Source organism: Athene cunicularia (genome assembly GCF_003259725.1).
Source record: "Athene cunicularia isolate RWA chromosome 3 unlocalized genomic scaffold, athCun1 chr3_part1, whole genome shotgun sequence".
Classification (NCBI taxonomy): domain Eukaryota; kingdom Metazoa; phylum Chordata; class Aves; order Strigiformes; family Strigidae; genus Athene; species Athene cunicularia.
The window spans coordinates 5,862,651-5,881,574 of record NW_020799097.1 but is presented as its reverse complement, the minus strand read 5'-3'; the positions used below and the strand labels follow the sequence as shown (position 1 = coordinate 5,881,574).

Below are 18,924 nucleotides of genomic sequence, written 5' to 3'. Positions count from 1 at the left end.
CCAGAAAAGGATACACGAGAGAGCCCTGACTTCATATGTCCAACGAACAAAACACTAAGCCTGGCCAAAAAACCTGCTCTGGGAAGCTGGTGGGCAGCAGCTACCGTGTAATGGGTACTATCAACATATTTAATATATTATAAGCATTTTACACTAGTTAAAGCTAGACTTCTAGATCTGGGAGAACTTTGCCACAGCTCATGGGAACAATTTTTTTGTTTCAATTCTCTGAGAGCTTTGGGTTCAAATTAACCCACTTACTTCTCTTTCCTACTGCAAATTAATAAACCAGTTGAACTTAAAAAAGAAGAAAAAGAAAGAAGAAGAAAGCCACAACACTTTGTTAAAACCGCTAAGTTTCAGCTGGTATCATGTCAAAACCACTTGAAACATGAAACCAGAAATCTTCCTAGGTTGACTCAAAGACTATGTCTATACTAGGAGTGCTCTACCAGTAAAGGAATACTGGTACACAACATTGGCAAAGGACTCCTGGTGTAGATGCAACTATAGCAGCAAAACTGAGTTTTAAATCGGTCTAGTAAATTGAACCAAGAGTCTTGCTGACAGACTGGCATCTAGCTGAAGTTCTCCAACAGTTCTAGCGAGTGAATTGGTCAGGAGCAACACCTCTTCACATCCTGGACAGACACAAATATGTCAGCACAAATTCTGAGTGTAGAAATGGCCAAAATTAGGCAGAGGTTGTTTTGAAACTCTTTTGAAAAATTTAACCAGCTCTGAGTGCAGATAAATGACAAAATCAGTTTATTTTGTAGGCTTCACAGTTTTGTCACAAACTTCTGGCATAGCTGCAGTTAAACATCTTATTTCAGTCTTATAATCTGTGACACATGGTACTTTATGATTTCTCTCAGCGCAATGAAATCTGTCTCTCAGCATGCAATCATAAATGTTGCATACAACCTTCGGAGATTTCTCCATAACCCAGTTCGTTTATTGTAACAGTGGTCAGCACTGGTGCTAGAAAGAAACTGCCACATGAGAAGATTGTATTGTCATTCCGATAGAAAGACCATTAAATGCTGTCCGCTTCCCTCAATACAAGTGCAAAATAAAAAGGCTGAATAAAAATATGGACTATCGCACACACAGAAGGCAGAGCAACGTGGCAGTTAGAATTTCACCAGATTCCTACTCAGTTCACATATATTGACTATTTTGGATCATTTTGGGTTTATGGCAAAAAAGATATTTTAAAAAAGAAAGACATTTTCAGCTTCAAATTCTACAGAAAAATCCACTTCACACCTAGCTTTGGTTGGAACACATCTCTCACTCTGTAACAGCCTCTTTTACTGCAGTTGAGACACAAATATCCATAAGCAATTACTACTGTTGCCTGTGCAAGTCAAACCTATGGTTCTGTCTCTTACCTGTAATCTGACTCTGTCCTTGTGGATTAAAAGGACTTGGTGCAGAGTTCAGAGAGGGCCGTGGGCTCTGGGTCGGGACCCCTACTCTCATACTGGGATGAGGAATGCGCCCTAAATCACTGAGGCGTTCAGAGAACAAACTAGGTTTAGAGTCATCAAGCTTCTGTCTGTGCCCTGGAAACAGCAAATCATAAAATAAAAGCGTTAATAACAAGATTTAGTAATTTAACACACCCAAAAAACCCCAAAATGACCTCTAAGGACCTGTTATTAGAGTTAACGGACTTATAGGTATCTCAGTTACCCCCGACAACACAGTGACATCGGTGGGGGGATCTGTGGTTTGGACGTGGTTGTTCTGGTGAAAGCCTTATCAAGCACAGCTGTCCCCATATGGATGTGTAATATGCTGCAATTTGGATCAAAATAAGCACTTATGAGGACACCCACACAAGGTCTTTTTTGTCTTTTTTGGTTTTTTCTTTCTGCTTTAACTTCACTAGGTAGTTAAAGGGACAAACTTTCTCTTCCAAAAGTAAGCCTCACACGTAAGTACAAGTTATCAAGTGGGACAATTATTCCATGCCTGGCTTATATGTTGGGGATTTTTCCTAAGAAAATGAAAGCTTTTCTTCTCCCCTTACTTCTTAGTTTAACTCTGTCACAGTTAGTCATTAGCTTTCATTCCTCTGGGAGATTCTCCAAAAAGTAAATGGTCACTGTCATTTGAGGAGAGCAGTATCGCAAGGAAAACCTTCAAAGCTTCTGGCCCAGGCTGGGTCTTATCCTCCCTTGCACGGTCATTCTTCCTCAGTGCTTCTCCTCCTCTCCACTGCCCTCGTGCCATATGGCCACATTAGGAACACTCATTTATGAGTGCTCAGTTGTTGAAATGTAAATGGAAAAAATGGCAAAAGCAACAGCATGCCCCAAGTGGTACTGCTCGTATTGCTATTGAAATGTTTCAAGAGTAAAGGCTTTACTTCTCTAATTGTTTTATTTCTGTTCCTAGGCTTAATTTCTATCCGAAGTAGTTATAGGATGCTCCTCGCCCAATGGTGCCTTTGAATGTGAGGCACAGAAGGTGCTATTTCTATCATCCAACATATGGAGAAACAGGCATGCATAGAGATTAAGGTCTCTAACTTCATTTAACTTTAGCCATTCATAAATCAGGCATCTAGTCTAAACTCTTCTAATGTAGACTTCCTCTACAGTTAATGGAAAGAAATAGCTACTTCCAGAGGGCAATTCATCTCATTTGTCTCTGACACCAGCCTTAAAACAGGATGATTCACCTTCTGAATTTGCTTTCTCTTCCTTCTCTGATCAGAGAGGGAGCACACATGACTAGTTTAATTAGACACCCTCACCATTAGTCAACATTAAATGGAATTAATCTTACCCTAAGTTACGAACCAAGCTCACACAAAAAAGCCTCTGACAGAGCTGAAATGGGCACCCAGACCCCCTGACTGCAACCCAGAACCACGTCTGCCTCCACCCCTGTAAGCAGTGCCAGGGCACAGGCACAAGCAAGAACTGGGTAGGATATTTTTATGCTTTTAACAATAAGAAGGGTCTCTGCTAGGGTTGGGGCTTGCACCCTTGCAGATGATCCCCATTGGCCTGAGATAATCCACGTTCTCCATCACCAGTGTGAACACAGCCATCTGTCTGGAGGCTATCAGAGTCCAGCTTTGCAGACACGGTCAGACTGTCCCATTGGTCTCATGGCCACAGAACCAATTCTGGCACGGGTTAATTTATTTTAAAAACATAAATGAGGCCACTGAATCTTGAGATTGAACTATCAGACTACCACTCTTAGAAAAAATGCCTTTTAATGGTACCTCTCACCACGGTACAGAAGTGCATGTATTCACATCATCTAACTGAGACCAGGTTCCTACATGACATGTAGGCAACGTGATGTCAGTCCTAGGCAGCTAAATCCAAACTAGATTTAGAGAAATCATGGTTCTAGATAGAGAAGTGTGGGATTCAGTTTGGGAGATGAGAAGAAACTGGACGAATTCAATTTTGGAGAAACTTCTCTGCAATTTAAAAAAAAATTAATTAGTTGACCCATTATTTTGTACTTTGAAGTATGATTTTTCTCTACCAGGATGACTCAGTCTAAAAGCATGGGGTAGGTGAGAGCTTTCTCCTTAAGGAAAAGGTGCAGCTCTGTGTTAGAGCTGACATAGGTGGCTACTCCTCTCTTCAGGAGATACCAATCACTTTAAAGGGGGAGCGATTTTTGGGGCACTTGTATCAACTCCATAATGGCAGCTTGATTAGCAGGATAACATCTAACCTGATAGTCTTTAGCATTATCTTTTCAATCGATTTAAATTATAAATTAATTTACAAGCTGGCTGCTGTTAAATTCTGAAGAAATGGCTTTCACACACAGACACAGTCAGTATTCTTTTGGGATTTTTCCTTCTCCATCTTCTTTTCCTCCACAATTCTTATGTATTTTCTTTTCCCTTTGCCAGTTATGTTTTCCACTCTGTTTAATTTTAAAGGCATCTCCTTCCCCTCCTCTTTTGTCTTCTACTCATTCCTAATCACATTTCAGCAAATTCAAGAGGGCTCAAAATAAGACAAACATGATTAGCCTATCTCTGGCCTCACACACCAGGGCTGACTTTATCTGGGAATTAGTCCATTCCCAAAGTGAATTTTATTTTTAATTTTCGTAGAAAAATCCTATCCTCTGTTCATACAGTGCCCTTTTTTGCTAAAGAATCACTGACAAACCGGTGCACAAGCTATTTTAACTGTCTTCAGATAACTCAACGAACACTTGTTATATAGGTCACCAGTCCTGCACCAACCAGTGCCTGGTAACCCCCACCTTTGTTTTCATCATGGTGTTTGCCCATGCATAGCTTTGCTGGAAAAGCATTTAGATTTAATTATGTGTATTATTATTGTTATAATGAAGTAGGTCTGTCACATAAGGGCAAAATTCAGCAGGATAGAAGTGCATTTTAGTGTAGGCGGGGTGGGGGGTAAAGAAGAAAAAAAATGAAAAAAAGGAGAGGAAAAAAAAAAAAAAGAGAAGAAAGATTCCCACATCTGGTTGAATTGAAATGATCTAGAGATGCTGGGTTTGGGTGTTGCCATCTCTCCCCCCCCCCCAAAAAAAAAAAAAGAAAAAAAGAAAAAAAAAGTAGGGTAAAGAGACCTATATGCACATCTGGAAGACCCCAGGCATCAATGGAACTGCAAGTCCCCAGAAACCAGCAAGGGGCCAAACACAGACTTGCATTCCCCTTCTGGACATTTAAAATTTAGGGTTGTAACACGGAGTCATGTTGTGACAAAGAGATGCACAGAAGGAGCCACACGCCCCCAGTGAAATGTCCCAGCGAGATGAGATGACATTACAGCTTCACACGTTATGGGTTACTATGCTTTGATAAAAGCTAAGACGTGCTCACGTTGCAAATAAGCACAAAACTCAACAAAAACTTCATATTCAGGAGGTGCTCACAAAGAAGTGTAGGCAACTTAAATAAATCTCTTTGCCCTGATTCCTGTGCAGAAAAAAAAAAATAAAAAATCCTATTAAGTACAGAGGAACCATGAGGTATGGGCTGAAAACACTCTAAAAAGGCCTTCTGAGTAGCATATAAGCAGCAGCAATGAAATATGTGATACATGTTTAAAACTCATTCCACAAGCTGCTTTTCATCTCTCATTGATATATGTGTCTGTTGACAGAGAAATTCCTGATCCCAGGGGAGTACGCTAAGAAAAGCTGTATTCCTTGGTCTCAGTCATGAGGTGTAATTTTATTTCAGGAAAAAAGATTAGGGTAGCAAGTGTGGATAGCTCGGGGAGAATCTGTGATCTGCTGCAGCAGTGAGCACATTAAAAAGCAATATAAAAGCTACATCAAGAATAGAATAAAATAATGTTGCAGCTATCCCAATGCCTGCAACACTGCATTTAGTGCCAGTTGCTCTGTTACAAAGATGATTTTGTGGAATGGATTGGGCTTGGAGGGGAACAAAATGGTTATGGACACAGGTAATCTTGGATACAAAATGCAGTCAAAAAGATTGAGGCTGTCCCATGAGTTATTGAATGAGGGTGGGACCCAGCAGGCATTGGAACAGATCAGGTCACAGGCAAGGAGATGGGAAAGAGTTGAGAAAAATTGAGAGTTAGTACACAAAAGCTACACAAGCTGTTCTGATTTGTCTGTTGTCACAGTACGAAACATGTTAGATATTATAAATCCATTATTCGCTCAAAAATAATGAGCAATATTCTGGTCTTTCACCACTACTCAGCTATCTCAAGACAAACACCAACCTGAGTATTAGTTTCTGGAGACAGAAAGCACTGCCACTAATCCACCCCAGTACCGATTTTGGCCATTTTACATGAACCAAACCAGAAAATAGTACTGAGAGAGTGCAACAAAGTCAGTGCAAACTGCAGCCAGCCAGCCAGTGCCTGCACTGCTGCTTCAGCTCGCCAGTCCAGGATGGCCTCAGAACATGTTAAAGTGGCCCGCAGAAGCTAACATTCAATTATCACATCCCAGGCATGGCAGAAGATGTGAGGAGGCTTCATCTCCAGCTTAATCATTTCAGTTTAAACTGAATGAAGGAATGTCTCCCAGATCAAAGCAAGGCAATCTTGAGTCTGCTGGATGTGGTAACTGGAAAGGGACGTGAGCTCGTCTCTCATCACTGAACTTCCACTGCTCCGCTGGAGAAGTCAAGATGTAAATTGGGCCATGGAAGAGGCTGACTTGCAGAATGTAAATGTGGTGTTGATGCTTGAAGATTTTTACCTCCTCGGGGAGGAGGAGTGTGTGTTTTTATCTTTCAGCTTGTGGGTGTGGAACTGAAAACTAATCAGATTATGCTACACGTGGCCTCACCAGATGCTGACACTCAGGGACTCCCTTTCTTTGTACCGTGTACACCACCCACCAGTTTTTTTGTCTGTGTGGTTTTTTTTTCTGGTACCAAGGAGATCTGGTTACCAGATTTTCAACAGATGCTTTTATCACTCTCAAGTGGGTTAGCTATTTTCAGTCATCGCCCAGTTCTAGCTTTTTTGCTTTTGCCTTAACAACAAGTATCGTGGGAGTCAGGTGTCTCCATAAAAGAGCCAAGGGAAGACAGAAATGTCGTAAAAGTAAGAACCTGGGCTCTCACCTGCTGGGGACACATTTGCTGGGACATCCCAAGCAGAATGGAGGGTGATGACCAAACACGAAACACCACCATGGTTTCTGTTTGCTATATGTCATGAGTGTGCTCAGCATCAACTAGTGAAGTTTGGAAAGTCACTCCATGAAGTGATTACGGCTGGAAAGGGCAAACAAAATAAAAATTCTTTGAACTCCAGGGCCAGTAACTGAGGCTTTCGATGGCTTTGGGTACAGTGCTGAGATTGAAAAAGAAGAAAACTTCAATAGAAAAGGGCCTTTCCTTCAGGCTAAGGGGTGGCAGAAGGAAGAATAACCTAACTTACAAGCCATGAATTTATAGCCTGTACACTCCAAGCTTTCCCTGACTTCAAGACAAGCACAACAGAGACCAAGAACCCAAGTTTTGATTATTCCCACTGTTCTCCAAAGGTGAAGTGCTTTAAAAAAGTATAAAAAGGGCACATTTTTCCTACTAACATTGTACTTCTTTGAGACCAGCACTCTGATTATGTCTCTAACACTAGCACACTAATGACATACTTCTCTGTACATATGGTAGAAGACAATTTCACACCACAAAAAAACCCAGCTTACATGTTCTCTGAATTTCATCACAAATTCTCCTTAAATTCTCTTTGGGTATCTTCCTGCATTTCATCCCGTTTGATCCTATGGATCAGGTGTAACTGGAAGATACTGATACAAGCTTGACTGTGAATTCAGCTACAGGCTTGTAAAGCTGAAGTCAAGGGAGCCACGTTTATGCCACGGTAAAGGAGTTGAGACCTGAGCCTAAGGCTTAACAGATGTTGTGCAGGGACTGAATAATGCTGAGCATTCAGCACGAAGCAAAAATATTCATTGTTCTGTTACAAATTTCAGAAAATACATTATTGCAGCAAGATGTCACTCCAAAGCAGTGTCAATCTATGCACTGGAGGTAAAAATAAGAGAACCATAAATCAGCAAAAGCCTAGAAGATGTATGTCAGCTCTTTGCAAGGAAAAAGTCTCTGAAGCAAGTCACAAGAGTCCTTCTTGTGTCCCCTGTCTTGTGACAAACTGTCATCCTCAGGCTGGCTTCCCGCACCCAGTCCTACCAAACGCACCCAACCCAAAGTTCATGACAAAAACCCCAAAACACAAAAGAGCCAAACAGTTTTTACCCAGGAAAGGGGAAAGCTTGGAACCCTTCCAGTCTCTTGGGTAAAGACACAATTATGAGAAGAAAAATATAATCCACCCAAGAGACATAATTACATAATTAGGCCATAGGCTGTGCATAGGAAAGGTTCTTATAGTTCATAAAACAAGGAGCTACATAGGTGCAGTAACTGCAGTTAATTCACTCAATGGAGAAAAAAAAAAAAAAAAAAAAAGATGTTTGTTTTTTTAAATAGCTGAGGGCACCAGTTTGCATTAGACTGGAGAGCTTATTCTCCCGACTGTATACAGAGCCCTATTAGTGTCAACAGGAGCCACTCAGACACAGGCGGCAAACAAGACCCTGTCTCTTTTTGTTCTTAAAAAAGACTTATTTTTTACCCAAAGCAGGTAAGCTCTGTACCTAAAACTACTGCAGAGAACTGGAAATAAGTAAAGACAGAGGAACATATGCCGTGGATGGGCTCAGTTCCTATACGCAGATCTAACGTGGCCCATTGCCAAAGTGCCAGTGAGCAACTCCTCCCTGACCCCTGCTCTCCGAAGGTCTGCAGACGACTGGTATGGCTCCAGAAGGGCCAGATCCAGCTCCCGGGGGAACCAGTTATGCTGCTGTCTTCCTGGTGCTGTGGCTCCAACACGGAGTGAGCAGAGGCTGGGGAAGGTTTGAAGCTCTCTGGTGTTGATGGTGATCTCCCCACTGACGTACTGGGAGCAAAAGCAAATGTCGACTCAGCTCATCCGACAGACAGCCCGCCCAGCACAGGACAGTCAGGGCTTCCAGCAGGTCAAAGGGAGGAAGGGGCAGGAGGAATGGGGGAAATGATCCCATGGGTGTGTCCCTTCGTGCCCATGGGAATGACTCTAACGCAACCATTGCAAAGCCTTTGGGGATACAAAGTGCTATCTACTTCTAAAATTCAGCTGGGCTCTGCGAAAAGCATGTATGCGGCTGAAAGACAGACCCAGAGGTCAGGGCTTTTTAGCAAATTCCAACAGCTGCAAAGGAGCTTCTTGCTCCCAAAATTTCTCTAGGTAGAGAGGTGAAAAATGCCTGCTCGGAGCAGCGCTCCAGGCTGCTCCTCTGGGTGGCAAGGGACCGATGGGGGGCATGTGGCAGCGGCTGAGCGGGTCAGGAAGTCTGCACAGGGAAAGTCGTGTCAAAGCAGCAAAACCGGAAGATTTAAGGAATGAAACCAAAACAGTGCTTTGAGAAAAAAGACAAGCAGAGCACGAAGGGGCTCAAGTGTGATTGCTTTTGCACTGGTTCCCTCCACCCTTCAACTCATCCCAGAGTTGCAAGATCATGCTGCCCTCTGCTCTGCCCTCCTGCTGTGGTATAGCCTCAGCTCACCAGTAAATGAGCAAAATCTCCCCTTGCTGTAGTGTGGTTTGGTTTTTTTGTTTTGTTTTGTTTTGGTTTTCTCTTTCTTTTCGAAAAGTTTTTAAATTCTGACCTGGATCTTGAAGCTTGTTCTGCAAAGCTGAGCAACACCCCATATAAACATCAGCACAAACCGGCTGGGTTGGGGAGGGAGCAGGTGGGACCCCCTTGCACCACGATGCTCTGCCTTCACCTTTATCCACCCTTCACGAACATAAAGGAATCTGTGTGCACGTATGCCAGGAAACCAGCTAAACATTGCTGGCATCGCCGCTCGGAGACATTAAAGACAACTCATATAAACAGAGACTGTCACGCAAGTCTCAGTCCCTGCCTTAATTCCCTTTGCATGCTGGTATCTGTTACGCTCTCCCCCTCCTCCTCCCCCCTTTTTTTAGCTGAAGGGGGGAAGAGGGAGAGCGAGGGCTGTCCCACAAAAGCGCAAGAGCTCCTCATTCTGACTTTATCATCATTATCCTAACCCAGAAATATCTCTGAGGAATAAGGCTTCCCCCACACGCCAAAGGTAGCTACCCTATAAAGAGCCCGCCAACTTCTGTTGCTTGCTGCAGCGACCGGCAGTAAAGATCACAGCAAATGAAGGGGGTGAGAGGGGGGGAGAGAAAAAAAAAAATCTCCATGAACTGGCCTCCCTCCAGCTGGCAGGAGGAGATGGTTTTCTTAACGCTTGAGAAACCTGATTACTTTAAAAGAACGAAAAGGGGGGTGATGTAAACACAGCCATTAAACCAGATTTAAGGCGCTTAGTTTAAATCTAGTCTACGGGCTCTCTGATGCTACGCTGCTCTGCTCTCTAGACATCAATAAGGTGCGTTTTTATTTTTGGTTTTGTTTTACACCCCCAAAACCAGGAGCGTACTGCAGGCTGAACACTGCGGTTACAATGGGAATTCAGGCATGGGAGAAACAACAGTTAAGCAATAATAGATGGATGTGTGCATGTTTGCACTCTATCTTTCAACAGATTGTTTTGCTGTGTTAGAAGACTACTGTGTTTATCCATGCTGCAGGTTTTAAGCAGATTGTTTAAACTCGATTAAAGTGGGCTATTTCTAAAATAACCGTACTAATAAAATTCAGATGGCTAAAGAAACCTGAAAACATAGTTAAAAATAAAAAAGATGCCATTTCAATCTACAGTCAGGGGTAACATGATAACTCCAAAAGAAAAGAGTCTTTACAAGTTCGACTTGAAGGATTATCTTGTGTATCAGCACCCTCTGTGGCAGAGTAGCATTTATCCACGTATCCACCCATGTTAATGCTGTTGCACAATTTACTACAGCCGTGATAGACAGATAATTGCTTTATCCACCCAAGTGTAATAAACGGAGTCTACTATGTTAATCCTTGTATTCTTATTGTCTGTGAATGCCAAGTAAGGGAGAGACGTATACTGAAAACCCTACCCGCTCCTTCCAAAACTACTGGAGTTTACTCACCCTCAGACCTGCTAAGTGTTCTTACTGCATTCCACTCCCTTGCTTGCAGTGCCAAGTATTTTGAGTAGTATCAGGTTATTGTTACATAAAGGGCACCTACACTCAGGCTATATGGAGGCAGAAGCCAGCATGCAGCAGCCTTTGGGAAAAAAAAACAAATACTCTCAAACATATTTTTCTGCTCAGTAAGTAAAACAGGCCAAGTATTATTTGTTCCTGGGCATAGCACAGAAAGTAATTAACCTGTCCTTCTAAAACGACATCTATTCAGTTTGTGTGGAGTCTGTCTGACTGTTGAGAAATGTCATTTAGCTGCTGGCCCATCAGTGTTTTCCACAAAAATCTATAAATATTTTTTATCTTGAATGTCAAAAACAGGCGTATCCTTTAAAAGGTTTACAGATTCCTGGCAGCTCCATGACCTTAGGTTTGTGGCATCAAATTTGTAATGACAGTTTGATGGATGCCTCCCTTTCTTCTTCCTGAAAGGTATAAGGAACTGGTGGTTCCCCCAGTAAAAATTATGCATAATGCTGTTCTTTGCACTCAAGTACATAAAAAAGTCTTGTGCTACTGGCAGTAAGTGGGTTTACTGGGGCAGCTTTCATATTGCAGAAGGTATTCAGCTTTCTGTTTAATCAGAGCACTTGCACGAGCACCTACATGACACACAAATTTTGAAGATGGACAGCCTTAAGCAGCACGTAAATGATGCACTTGAGATTAAGAGAAGAAACATTGGCCTGAAGGTCCTGCTAACAATCCTTGAGGTGAGTTGCAGTTTTTATCCCCTTGTTATGCTCCACCTCGACCTGACAACATCGGCAGGGGCATTTTTGTCTCAGGTGGAAGCTGGGATGGATTAACCTCTGCTTTCAGGTCTTTGAGGAAAAGAAAGTGTCATTTAAAGGCTAAACCACAGCCACAGGGGATGGATGGATGGATGGATGGATGGATGGATGGATGGATGGATGGATGGATGGGTGGATGGGAGCGTGGTGTTAACATTGTCCACTGACTATCACTAGTGATATTAAAGTATAGGGTGTTTTATGCATCTTCAACCAATTAATGTTAATTATTTTATTTAGTAACTTGGATGATACAATACAAATTATGATTAAAAAATCCTGAGATTACATCAATAGGGAGGAGTACTCCAGACTTTGGAGAAAGGGGTCAGAATTCAAAGTGATCTTAGGAAACTGGAATAATTATATTTGCCATGCCATTAGTAAAGTGTTAAGCAGTAAAAGTGAAGTGCATTGTACTACACTTTGGAGCAAGAAATCAAATGCTCAGATGCACCACAATGACAAACCTATTAGCCAGCAGCACTGCCCAGAAAGATCTGAGGTAGCAGGGAGCTGCAAGTTGAATGTGAGTCAGTAACAGAATTCTATCTTTTTTTTTTTTTTTTTAAACAAATGAGGTAAATGCAGTTCTGGGAAGGATTAATGGTTAAGTTGCATAGAAGACACAGAAGGTAACTAACTACACTCTGCTCAGAAGTGGTGAGACATCAGCTGGACTGCTTTATCCAGTTTGAGACACCACCCTCTAAGAAAGATACAGACAAATGAGAGAGAATCCAGAGAAGAGCAACAGGAGCGATAAGAGATGTAGAAAGCATGACCTACATGGAAAAGCTGAAGGAAATACATTTGTTTAGTCTAGAAAAGAGACAAGCAGGAAAGGACATGATAAGAGTAAAATGTTTTCTAAAGAAAATGGTAATCAATTGATCTCTATGTCATCTGAGAGCAGAACAAGAAAGAGCTGGCTTCATTTGAGGTAGAGGAGATTTAAGAGATTAATGTATGATATTAGCAAATTCCTTTTTAAGTATAAAAGAAAAAGAACACAAAACCCAGACTTGGTAAGTAAGTGGAAGGCACAGTACTGGAGGATTTAAGAATTTGGACAGATGTCAGTGATGATCTAAGTATATATAATACTTCCTCTGAGGAAAAATGGTCTAGGTCGCCTGAGGTTTCTTTTAGCCCTACTGTTGTAGGACTGAGCGATTGTCTGTGCTTGGTTAAGTCACGTACACAATATTTTTAACATGAGTACATCAAGTCAGGCAGCTCATGCTAACTGTGGGCCTGATGCTGCAGGGAGTTCACCATCTCCAGATGCCATGAAAGGGCACAGTGAAATGCAGGCTGTGTCTGCTTAGGTATTCCAGACCACATGGAACCTGAGTTTGGAAACACTGGTCTTAACCCCTCTGTGCCAGCCTCTATGGCTGTAACTTCAGAAAAACTTCCTTTCTTTGCCTCATAGTGGATATTAAAAGATCGACATCACCATTAATTTAGCAGTGACTCTGAGTTTCCACTAGTTTTTGGGTGAGATACAATGAAGTAAAACTAGAATTTCATACCCAATGCTCAAGAGTGTTCCTGCATCCCCAGATGAAGGTCCAGAAGACCATTTACATATTATAGTCCATGACTGGTTTTGGTTGCTGTTCTCTTATTTGTGCTGGTTACTCGAAGAGAGATAGTCCCATGCCAGTATGAAGAACAAGGGACATCAAAACAACAAACTTCTTGGAGAAAAAAAACAAACAACTAAGCCTGGAAGCAAACAGACAAACTATGTTGTCTATGAGAGTGTAGGGAATTCCTCAGCACAGTGACAGACTATGAAATCTTGGGATTTTCCAACAAGACAGTCTCATTATTTGCTGCTGGAAGTGCTTCATTTGTAACTATCTCCACTGGATTTATTTTTTTATCCTTTGACAGAAAAGAAAAGCTACATTCTGTTGCGAGCTACACAAACACAAATCCCATCCTTGCTACTGAAACTGCAGCCCTACATACACATTCATCTCAGACACCCCCTGAGCCCCGAGGCTGACAGCCTCTATCCCAGACTGGCTGTTCAATAACATCATGCCCAAAACTCAGCAAAGCATTGCAAGTGCAGGGGATGCAAGTTGTTGGCCAAAGTTAATCCCATCTTTACTGGCTTTGAAGGTCACTAATTCAGTGCCTAAACCAGGTGTTTAACCTGCTCAGGAGCAATACCTTGTGCTGAAAGCCCCAGAAGGTATGGAGGGAAGGGAGGTGAATGACACAATTGCATTTGGCTGCAGGGAATCGAATATTTTTTTGAAAGGCTCTGTCAGGGGGCTGACCCTTTTGCTGACAGTTGTAAAGTTTGTTTAGTAATGGGGAGACTCCCGTGAATTTAAAAACAATAGGAAAACAGAGTCCTGGAGAATAAATCTCGCCCCCTGCCCCGGTTGCCTGTGCGTTTGGCTACCAGAAGGTAACAAATCCCCAGGAATGCGGGTGGTGGGGGGGATGCGCCTGCAAGACGGAGCTGGAGGGTGGCCAACACAAGCAGCGGGCGATGCCATTCACGGCACGGCGAGCTGCACTGATGAACACCCAGGGAAAGCCTGGGAAAGGCTGGGGCGACCGCAGGCAAAATGTCCCCTACAGCTGCTCCAGCTGCTTCTGCGGAGAGCTCTTCAGGAACTCATGCCACAGAAAACTCAAGATACCTCTTCTACTGCTTCCAGCCATATCGAATTTAGTACAAGGTGGGCTTCTTCTCAAGGTATGACAGGGAAGATCAGTCCAAACAGGACCTGGTATTTATTTCTGAATTCATGAGTCTCCCTTGCCCATGCACCGAGTGAGCTCAGAGGGCATTAATTTTTGGTCACTGGACAGGATGTAGCACACAAGACAGGGAAACCTGACTTACCACCAGTCCCTTGAGCTGCACAATCCTCCTTCAAGTTCATTTTTTAAAGAAGATTATAGCTCCCAGGCCTTACTTTGACCCTGCTGTAACTACTCCATTATTTCACTGCTAAACAGAAACCCACTTGCGCATTACATTGTAGGTGCAATCCTCTGGAAAAAGGAAAATCAAATAAGCAGAAGCTGTAAATGCCTAGTTATAAAAATCACAAGTTGTTCAAATGGGCAGCTGTGAAGTTGATAGCTTTCAAAGAAGTACATAAGCCCATACATTTAGCCCTACCTTTATATATACATATATAAACACTTCAAGCTTGGAAAGACATTTGAATGCACTGGATCATCAATGACACATGCTTCAAATAATCTCTAACTATTTTATTATTGTTTTGGTGTGTCATTGTTTGGATGTCCACTACAGTGCAGCAGCAGAAAACATCTCCACAATGCAAGAGTGGCAAGAATATTTTATTCTGCTCTCTTGAAACAGGCAGAAATAACAGTAAAGTCCTTAAATACTGGAAATACTCATCATCCCCATGCTATTAATATCACCTCAATAGCTTGTTCTATTTAAAGCCAGTTTCTCTCTTTGGGTTTTATTTTGCGGGTGGCAAATCCTCATTTAACTCACAGGATAAAAACGTATGAACCTACAATTGGAAAAATGGGATCGTATGGGGCACAAGCCATCCACCATAGCCATGAATAGAGGCTCTGCCACTGTCTTCAGTGGGAGACAGCCTGGCCCTGAAGTCTTCACAGCTTGCACAAATTTGAATTTTATTATTTGCTTTGTTTTTAATGTCACATGACGCATTTTAAGGAATAATATAGCTGCTTCCACTTTAATGGTTACAGTTATGTCTCTGTGAAGCCAAAAACTTGATCCCTCAGTTACGGAATTTTAGATACAAGCTGTATAGTCTACCTTTTAGCCTTACTGCTTGCCTTTTTTTTTTTTTTTTTCCATGGAGAAAAGGCAAACTCAAGCTATTGGCACCATTTATTAGAGGACACCACATACATACGAGTGTTTCCTTTTTCTTTAAGCAAACCCTGATTTAATTCCATCAAAGAATGATGGAAAATAGAACGCAAAGTGCTCTTCCCCTTTTGTCCAAGAAAAGTAAAACAAGCAATGCTGGTGATGCTGAAGAAATTGGATATCTTTTAGTGGTGCATTGCCTTGGTTTTTTTTACAAGTAAAACTCATCTGTCTTGACCAATTTAAATGAAGTAAAAAGGCAACAACAGAAAAGTGGGATGGAAAACTTTTTCCATCTTCAACACAAACTGTGAGGAAGTCAAAGCTTAAAAAAAGAAAGTGATTTTTTTTGGTAAAAGCCTACAGAGAGCTCAGCACTATGACAAAGGAAGAAATTTGGATTTTAACTCTTCTCCCTGTAGGATGGATCATTCCTTGTCCTTTCACTCCAGCTTCCCACAGAGCCCATGGAATTATTCTCTTTTTGGCAGCTGTCAGTGTCCCCATCATTGAACAGTTTTGATGCACAAGTTATTCCTCCCTTGACAAAATACTAAGTGTGTTAATGATTCCCCTTCATCAAAGGACCAACATTAGACTAGGACTGAACCCAAGTTCTAATCCCTGATGGATTTATATGACCAAACTACTGCCAAGGGTGATCTGCTGTCCAGTCTACCCCCAAGCATCTGGCAGCATTTCCAAGATGACATTGGTTCAAAATTATATACCTTGTACACAGTAGGGAAAATATGCTCCCTTCTTCAGGATACTGGTATTTCAGTGCATCATTTGAACTAAACATCTAGCCCTGACACGCCAGGTGTGTCATTTCACTCTCTCATCAGGTCTGCTGGTAATTTACTTCCTGAGCATCACTCAGATTTGAGAGTGAAAAGTGTTTTTTTCTGGTTTTGCTTTTCTTTGATAGATTTCTTGATGGTGTTTAAGAATGAGTGATATTACTGTTCGCTAATGTTATGATAATGTTTCTTGCTTTCTTGTTGATTGTGGCATAAATCTTCATGAAAATAAATAGATGCACACATGTATAAAACTGATGTAAAGTGAAAGTCAAGGCTTACTCCCCTGACAGCGAAGATAACTGTACCTTGACCAAGCTCTGTGGTTTTCACACCTTCGTGTTTAGTGTTTGGATACCTCCTCTGCTTTCACAAAAACAGCAACATGAAAAGCTAGTCAAAGGCCTTCTCCTGTAAGGAACAACTCCCCCACCCCTGCCAGGCAGGGATGGGTATCCAGCTCCCAGTGGCTGCTGGCAGTATCCCAGGCGCAAGAAGCTGGGCTCTGCCCACACTGACCCGGGTGCAGGACCACGGTCCCACAGTGTGGCAGGATCAGGAGCACCACTGCATCTCCAAAAGGACAATCCCTCATCACATCAGACCAGGGTAATCCCACCACCACCTCTAAAAGTGGCAGGAGATGACATGCCAGGCAGAAGGATTAGGGACGCAATAATTAAAACCTGCCCTTCAGATTTTATTTTGTGTTATGTGTGTGTGAGAGTTAAGTGGCCTCACTTAAAGTAAGGTAACATCATTTCCACTGGCTGTAGTTTCTAAATGTACCATTGCTTATCCTAAACTTAAGCATAGCTCATTCTGATGGAGTTATGCAGTTTTGGTATGTACACATGATGTACATTCCTTCCATGTCTCTAAATTTGTTCAGAGGCAGCACCATTTATTGCTGCCTCAAGTGCACTGAAAAGCAAGCTGACTTGTGTATGCAAACAAACACACTAGCACCCTCACACATGCTAAAAATGACATTTTTGTGTCTGCTCACAAGGAAAAAGAAGCATTAATTATGCACAAACATAACAACTTTCTCTAACTCTGCCTGGAGATGTGAAAGAGAAGTGGCCCTGTAATCACGTCTCTTCTGAGAATACTGCCATATGGTTTTAACAGAGGTTTATTTCCTGAAGCAAGAGAGGACTGCAGATTCTCAATCCAACTAAAATAATTATGCAGACAATTTCACTCCATTACTTTCAGTGGAACCCAAGCTGTGTGGTCCCCACATGCTTGCTGACACCTTTAAAGAGACATTAAACCATTTTTACATAAAATTCCCTTAATGGGTGGGATGTAGGATGAATTTCCTGGAAGATTAGCACCTGTCGCATTGCATAAGGCTTGCCTCTGACTGCTGCATTAATTCCCTTCAGTTGCTAGACAGCAAAACTGCGACCGAAGCCTCCAGAATACGGAGCAGCAAAGCATCAACCGTATCTCTACAGAGGGAAACTTCTCCCCTTGCTGAGGTTTCCTACACAATTATTTTACCTCCCACATTTGACCCTGAAATAGCACAGGACATACTTAAGCACAAATGGGTGCCCCACATTAAGTACAAGGAAATTGAAATACAGCCTTAAATTTCAGCATTGGGTTACGCTACAAGCACAAGGTAGAGACTTTGCTGACAACTTTTTTCAGAGCCGCCCTGGGCTGCCAATCTTTCCCCTCAGCTAGACAGATCGCAGTATAAAACTTCCAATTTTTCAATCAGCAATGGGTAAAAATTCAGGTAAAATGAAACTGTTTTGTCTCAAAATAATAAAATGTGTATTAAAACATCACCTATCCAACTCTGAATGTAAACTACGGAAAGCCTGTAAAAACAGGGATCTTAACCAAGACACACAGTGATTAGAGGATATTTTAAAGAGAGAAAAGAGACCACCCTTAAAGCATGGAAATATCCCTTTTGGACTAAAATGCAATCTGGTTATTTTTTTGGTAACTGCGTCTGATTTTAGTTACAGTAGCTAGTTTATGGAATTAGCAAACATACTACATTTCAGACTAGCAAATCCAATTAAATCAGAAGAAAGCATACACATATTTTTATTGTGCCAATCTGCCTATGGTGTTAGAAAGACAGAATTCCCAGTAGCAAAGGGGTGAGGGATGGGGAAGAAGGTTTGCCACAGGATCAGGGGATTTTTCATAGTGGAAAAAACTAATTTCTTTAGATCAAAAAGGTAAATTTAAAGAAAAAAGCAACTGGGACTATGAGATCAGATCAGAAATGAGGTATATATATCAGCAGCAAACCACAGGGCACAACCAAATGGTGCACGGGGTTGGTTTTTTGATGGTTTGCAAATCTTGGCACAGCTTGAGGCTACAGAACGAGCACCTTCCTCCACCGGGCATGGGAGCTCTGCAACAGTTAATGGCACACTCTGCATGTGTGTGGCCTGAGCGGCGAGGAAACCGAGCAGGAAACGTGTTTCTAACCTTTCTCTAGTGGCAATTTCAACATTAGGCTACAGATAAATTATGGTAATGTAAATAGTAAAATCCAGTTCTCAGTTCTTCGGCTTTGCGTCTGCCACCACCTTAGGTTTCTGCTGGTGGGATGGGCACAGGATGCTCTGCTACGGGGCGGAGGTTTTGTGCTCAGCTCCTGATGGTGCCATATGCAAGGCAGTCTCCTCTCGGCTTTCCCTCCTATGTTTTATCCCTTTGCATTGTAAACTCCAGGGAATTTTCTCCCATTTCAAGTTTGGGGAGCATGATACCAAAAGATCTCCCTCCTAGCTGTGGCGTCGATACGTCTTACTACAAAGCAATTG

General features: G+C 42.1%; 1 protein-coding gene across 1 annotated transcript in view; it reads right to left on the bottom strand.

Moving 5' to 3' along the window:
- RUNX2 (runt related transcription factor 2) overlaps positions 1 to 18,924 on the bottom strand; it is a 151,991-nt gene that overhangs the window by 105,234 nt on the left and 27,833 nt on the right. Inside the window, exon 4 of the mRNA XM_026846423.1 lies at positions 1,398 to 1,571. Within this exon, the coding sequence (XP_026702224.1) occupies positions 1,398 to 1,571 (174 nt within the window). The remainder of the gene's footprint in view (positions 1 to 1,397; positions 1,572 to 18,924) is intronic.